This window comes from Castanea sativa, chromosome 3 (assembly GCF_040712315.1).
Source record: "Castanea sativa cultivar Marrone di Chiusa Pesio chromosome 3, ASM4071231v1".
Lineage (NCBI taxonomy): Eukaryota > Viridiplantae > Streptophyta > Magnoliopsida > Fagales > Fagaceae > Castanea > Castanea sativa.
This window is the reverse complement of record NC_134015.1, coordinates 40,024,897-40,031,905: the sequence shown is the minus strand read 5'-3', so window position 1 is coordinate 40,031,905 and position 7,009 is coordinate 40,024,897. Positions and strand designations below refer to the sequence as shown.

The 7,009-nt window shown below is 36.4% G+C and overlaps 1 protein-coding gene across 1 annotated transcript; it reads right to left on the bottom strand.

Moving 5' to 3' along the window:
* Positions 1-2,779: 2,779 nt before the first annotated feature.
* LOC142628186 (uncharacterized) lies at positions 2,780-6,794 on the bottom strand. The gene is made up of 2 exons (XM_075802223.1): positions 6,592-6,794; positions 2,780-6,029 (listed from the first exon to the last, which is right to left on the bottom strand). Exon 2 carries the CDS (start codon positions 5,888-5,890, stop codon positions 3,500-3,502), a length of 2,391 nt encoding a protein of 796 aa, XP_075658338.1. The 5' UTR covers positions 5,891-6,029; positions 6,592-6,794; the 3' UTR covers positions 2,780-3,499.
* Between the last annotated feature and the right edge of the window lie 215 nt (positions 6,795-7,009).

The following is a 7,009-nucleotide window of genomic DNA, read 5'->3' as shown; positions in this document are numbered from 1 at the left end:
TATAAAATTCTTAGTATATGTATTTTAAAAATTATATAGAGAACATGAGTTTATAGATTTGATTATAAATACATAACTGATAAGTGCTATTTTCACAACAAATCATAGTTAGTAAATTGTTATTAGTTTTAAAACCTGGACTGTTTAATGAACCGAGAAAAGAAGAGGTTCAAGGTTTTTTAGGTTGGACCGAAATTCAACCGAAGTCAAACCGTGACGTATCATTTAATTTTTTAATATATTTGACACTTAAATTAGTTTTTATATATATATATATATATATATAATTTTCATTCCTAATCAACAAGATGTGCGTGGCCAAATGTTATTTCATTTATTAAATCATTTAATTATTATTTTTGAATTTAAATCGTATAATATCAATAAATAGTTATTTTAGGTCTAATTTGAACATGACACAAAATAGAGATTAACAATTCGAATGTTAGGTTGGCTTGCTGCAGGTTTAAAGTCTCAACCTAATACTTTGAAATGGACTTAGCCATCAGAACGCAATTGTGGTCTTCCTTCTTCATAATCTAATTACTCAAAGTCCAACCAAGGCCTCTGAAACAACCTCCACCATAGGTTTGGTCTTCTATTTATCATGTTTGGACCAAACCTATTGACTTAGAATATTTCAATTTGAAGAAGTCATCAAGGAGAATCTACCATAGTACAACGCATTAATTCAAATGGCTTCGGCTAATGGGAAAGGCAAAAAACTCTAAAAAAATGCAGTAGTCCATCTTTGACGTTGTACTAGATCTAGAATAATGTCAACGAAGCATAGAAAATTCCAACAAATCAGTCATCTAACAAGCAAATTGTATATATATTCCCTTGGAAGCTCATCCCCCCTTTCTTTTCCTCACGCAAGCCTATGCGTGCACACACAAGCAATATGAAACTTATTTTTGTTAGGTATGTACGTTTTGCCTAATTTAGGTGGTATAGTGTGACAAATATGACTAGCATCTAAATACAGTCAAAAGAAACCCATACCTTAAGGTATCTAGCGTATAGGTTATATGTAACTACCTTTCATGTAAAGATGTATCCATATTTGTGGGGTTTATTTCTATGTGAAATAGTAGTTACAAAGTTAGGGATACACACTTTTGCACAATTTTGTGTTACAACTCGTTATGTGACGAGTTGTGATTGGTTAGAGTTAGTGATTAGAGTGTGTTAGTGGGCCATGCGGGGACATATTCTAACTAATCACAACTCGCCACATGACAAGTTGTGGCATAAAGTTGTGCAAAAGTGTATGTCCCTAGCATTTCTCTGTTACAAATACTTAATTTATATGATACTTTTGTGCTATCAAATAGTTCACCCCATCATATTTCTAGGAAGGTATTATTATACTATATAATAATGTTGTGTGAATTGTCTCATCCTACTTTTTATGTTGCAAAATATTGCAAGCCATATACATGAACCTAAAGAGAAATATAGAGTTTAAATTAAGCGTGGTCATGCTCAACAGTCATAACAAGACTAACCAATCCTTAATCTCAAAATTTTGAGGTCAGGTATAAATCCTTAGCAGTTTAGTCAAGGTTGACCGCATGTATTCTTTTATGTCATTCGATTCTTTCTGAATTCATATTCTTTATTATTTCCTTAATTAAAATGTCAATTTTTACTAATATTAATTTTGGCTTCCACTACATATTTTTTTCCCGCAATTTGAATCAACTTAGTCTTTCTCATTGGTGCGTTAATTATTTTCCTTCTTCTCATATGACTAAATCATCCCAAGAGACTCATCTTTTCTCAATAGAGGTCACCCTAATCTTTAAACAAATTTTCTTGTTTAGAATCCTATTTTTCATCTTAACATTTTCATTTTAACTACACTCATTTTATGAATATGTTTGCATCTTAAATGCTCATTTAAGGAGGATAGTTGCTTTTGTTACGATTTTATAAAAATTTTCCCTTCAACTTAATAGATCTTCTATGATCACACAATACCTTGATGTGTTTCTCCACTTTATCCACCCCACTACTATAATATGATTTACATTCTTTTTAATCTCTGATTTTTTACGAATTAATGATCCAAGATATCAAAGGTTCTCGCTATTTAGCATCTATTGACCATCAAGGCTTATAGAATCTTCATCTTTGTTTCTACTTTTACTAAATATATAGTCCATTTGCTTTATTTTAATCTTACTTAATCAAAGGTCTTTTTTTTTTTTGAGAAACACTTAATCAAAGGTCTTTAATTTGGAGCATCTCACCAAATTTTTAACTTGAAAATTAATTCCATTTTAGTTCCATCTACTGTCTAAAACTATATGATATGTAAAAAGAATTAAAAAAAATTACCAATAGACTTCTTGAATAGATCTATTACACGTTGATCCGAAGTCAGCATGTTGCCACAACTAATTACAAGTAACATGTGCCCTCCTTTATGCCACAGTCAGCTATGTTGACAATATGCCACGCAAAAGTCGAGAAGTACCTTCATTAGCTAGATTGCCAAGTCGTTCTCTAAAAAACTAGAAAAGTCCAAAATCCGACAGGTGATACAGCACTAAACAAGCTAGCAGAAGTTGACAAAGGCAGCATTGATGAAGAGGGGTATAAAAGGGAAAGACTGGAGAGCAGTCTGCAACTGATTGTTGGAGAAAGAGAAAACAATGATTAGGTATTGTAACATACCATTGTCACAGAAACAGAGAGTACATAATCCAGAACTACAGGATTAAAATCTAAAATCTCATACAGTAATGGAAATATTCAAGCATGAAGAAAATTTGACTAAAAATGTATGCTATAATTTGATCTCCGAACAGAACTAACAGTACCACTCTACAGAGAAATATGAAAGAACATGCAAATTAACAATCAGATAAAAAAACAAGAAAATTCAACAGGATTTTAGAAGAAAAGAGAATAAGTCACAGCTCATGGGCAGGCTCGTATATTTGTCGAGCTTTAGCTGATAAGGAGATGTTCTTTGAGGAGTAAATTAGGTCTTGTAGGAGATGTATTTAGCTTCCAAATCATTGAAAGAAGTTCTATTGGCATAAAATACACTAGAGGGAGCTTCCAACTTCGAGCTGCTTAAACTCTCGAGTACCATGTTAGTTCACCTTCTAAATTACCTTCAAGTTGCACAATCATCAGGTCTTTCCCACATATATTCAAGATTATGCAGTCCCTTAAACTCAGCCTCTCCCTCAGACATAAATGTGCCAAATCACTCTTTCTGCCTGTCAAATCGATGAAGGCTGAGGCTTGGGTTTTAAAAATGGAGAAGATATTTCCTTGAGGGCACCAATGAACAGAAAGTGAGATTTGCAACATATATGTTTTAGGGTCAAGCTGCTCTTTGGTGGAGTCCCCCAGCCACAAACTGGAGACCTTCTAGTATCTTATTTAGACAAAAATGCTCAAAATGATGAATCAGTTTGAGTCCTATTTTATAAATTATATCCACATCAAAAGAAATCACCCAAAACTTGACTAACTACTAGTTTTCTTCGTCACGCTCCACTCTTTCGTCTCTCTTCGTTTCTTTTGTTTCCTGCACAATTTCTTGTTCCCGAATATCTTTAGAATTCCCCTCCTTTTCTTCCTGAACTTTCATGGGATTCTCTATCATCTCTTCATCAATGGCTTTTCTGGCGTTATCCACTACATTGTCTTCCTTAAATATAACCTCGTTCTCCAGAATATCATCTTCCTTAACATCAATTATTACCTGAAGAAGATCTAGTGGAGTAGCAGCTGGGTCCAGCTCCCGGCAGCCCTTTGGAGCATTTGAACCTTCTTGACCTGTTAGCAAGTGCGATGGGACATGATGAGAGAATCGAAACATCTCTTCTCTTGGAATCCTCCTAATTTCTTTAGGGTCCAAATGCCGGTGAAACACTGTCTTGAAACCAGCAACTTTGACCAGGGGAGTAACAATTACACCATTTTCTTCATTATAATCTTCAAGAACTTCCACCATGTCATACCTGTGAATTACTTCATCGGCTGTTAACTCGTTCCAGTCAGGGGACCAATTCCTATAGAGAGCCCAAACATCCCCTGCCCTGGGATATATACAAATAACCCCCCGTGAACCTTTTGTCCACCTAACCTTGTGTGAAAAAGAATTAAGGGATTTATTGAGTTCATATTTGCCTATTCTAAACTCCCCACAAGTTTTTGAGAAACCAGAGCCTACCCAGTTTAAGGGTCCCAATTCACTGTTAGTTTTTGAGTTAAGCCAACTGATCCGCATCTTGAAAGGATTCAAAGAAACTACAGTATGAATCATGGCATAATACCGAGGCATCCCGTCATCATTATCATATGCAGCCCAGACCTGATTTTCTCCAAAGGACCTTTCAGTTCTATCCTTGTCAAAGTCATGAAAATCAGGATCTGGAACATTTATAGACATTGTTTCCAAGGTTTCTGCATTTGTATTGGCACCAGAAGTGCCAGGAGAGGACTTGGTGGCACAAGCTTCATTCCTCTTATCCACTGACTCACCAAACTTATTTTGATCAGGCATGTCACTGTTTCCCAAAGAATTTCCTCCTTGTTCATTTGATTTCTCATTCCCAACCCCCTCTTCTTCAACTGCATTTTTATTAACACGAACTGACTTCCACTCATTCAGTTTCTTGTGAATTTCCATCCTAGCCTTCTGCATCAGTAGATTCTCGAGTTCTTGCAGGCAAACATCCTCTAAGCTGCTGGGCTTGGTGATTCCATTGCCCCTAACTGTTTCAGAATTAGCTGGTTTAGATTTAGATAAGTTAGCTGCACCAGATCCTCCAGTTCCTAGACCTGTTTGATTTGCTGCATCCTTTCCATAGCTGGCTGCACTAACATCATCCATGCCTTTTCTTCTCTTTGCAGCACTAGAGTGCCCACTAGATTGAGCACCACCCGTCCTCTTAGAGACATTATTCTTCTTCCTCAAGGCCTCCTCTCTTTTTATGGCTGCCTGTGCCTCCTCACGTTCTCTCTTCACTTTCTCATATGCCTGCTGAACTACGCTTGCAGCTTGAGCGGCAGATGAAGCACCAGCAGTTTTCGAGAATGGTCCCCACTGAAAGTTGGTCTCCTTATTCCGTCCTGAATTAGTTGTGTTTTTACTAGCTCCGTGATGGTTTGAGTTCTGCCGCTGCTGGGAACTATTCCATGGGGTGGCCGCTTTAGAACCATTTGTAGGAGGCGGAGCTGTTTCTACGGCATAAAATGGCTCATGGCAATTCGGGCATAGGAGATTATGATTAAGGTAAACTCTGAGATACTCATATTGCATCTTACATCGATGGCACACGGTCCAAAAGGTATTGGGTTTCGGCTTATGAGATGAAGCAGAAGACGAAGAGTGACCTGCCCGGCTGGTATTCTTTTGAGCCCTCGGATTTGAAGTCGTACTTTTGGTAAAATTGTAAAAACCATTTGCCCCTGGTGGTGCTGATGAACCTGCATTTGGAGTAGAAGCCTTCTGGGATGCTTTTGCGTTCCTCCTCTGATCATATAATGATCTCTTACCCTTATCAGATAACAAACTCCATGCCTCAGAAATATGCTTAAATGCCCCATCTGCTCCAAGAGACTTGTTCTTATCAGGATGAAGCATAAGAGCCAGCTTCCTATATTGTTTTCTCACGGTCTCATCATCGGCTTGTGGATCCACACCAAGTATACCATACCAATCTGCTTCTCCATTAATTTTGTTCTCCGCAGAAACATACACATCAAGAGTTGTTAATATTTGGGAAATACCCTCAAGCCCAGGAAACAAATTCTGGGCCTTCAAAGCAAATTTCTTTGCCGCAATAATGTCCTTTGCCATAAACTTCTTCTCAGCAATCTCTTTTGCCCTGGCAGCCTCATCTTTATTGCATTCCATTTCCCTTGCTCCCTTCTTTGCGTCTTGTCACAACAGGGCTGCCAATTGTTAAACGGAATTCAGCCTGCTTGCTACTCAGCTCTACGAATTCCGGGCTTTTTCATACTTCAAAAGAGGATCTGCTGAATGAGTAAAACCCCTATTTCACAAAAGTTAAATGAAGTTAAGAAAACAACCATACAAAAAGCATGAAAACAGTCACGCATAGCTTACGTATTGAATAGAATTAGAAAAAGAAAAGGCAACTAGTAAAATTTAAAGATTACAAGAAACAAGTACCGGTCAAATTTAGAGAGGATGGAACCAAAAAAAACAAAAGCAGCTTTTCCTAGTTACCATTTCACCATGCAAAACCACAACATAAACATAGTTCTTTCTTCTTTGTACTTATGTTTTTTTTTTGTTTTTCCAGAACCTCAACAATGAATGACTAACAAGTTAGCAATTACTTCAAACAGATACATATGAATCACACAAAGAAACATAAAACCTTAATCGAAATCAAAACTACAATATCAAAAATTGGATCTACGGGAGTTAAGCGCTAACTGAGGTTAAAAATAAATCGAACTCTGACGATCAGAACCCTAATTTTAATACCCAGAAAATCAAACCCTAGAATCAGTGATCAGCATAGAGATAGAGAAACAATTAAAATTATTATTATGAGAGGCCAGAATCAGAGAGTTGAACTAAATTACCTAATAATAGGAGTTGTATTGGTTGAAGAGTTTGAATCACAGAGCCACCATGGACAGAGCCTCAATCAGCAACTTTTTTCTCTTTTTGCCCCTCTTTTCTCTCCCAAATCTAAAAAAATCCCCAAAAATTGGACCTTTTGTGAAAACTTCTCATAAAAAAGAAACCTGGACAGGCTTCTCAAACAACATACCACAAAATAAATGAAATGATATAATGGGCTCCTTTATTTATTAACCCAAAACCTAGTAGCTTGTGTTTTTTCATTGGTGGGAACTTAACTATGGTTAAATTTTAACTCTAGTTAGATTTTAACTATGGTTGGATTTTAACCCTTGAAATGAGTTTACAACCTTAGGAGATTTTTTTTTTTTTTTTGAGGGAAAACTATGGGTGAATTTGATAGTGAGAAAATCTTTT

Excerpts from the sequence above, each read along its gene's own strand:
- LOC142628186 (XM_075802223.1), bottom strand. The coding sequence starts at position 5,890 with ATGGAATGCAATAAAGATGAGGCTGCCAGGGCAAAAGAGATTGCTGAG.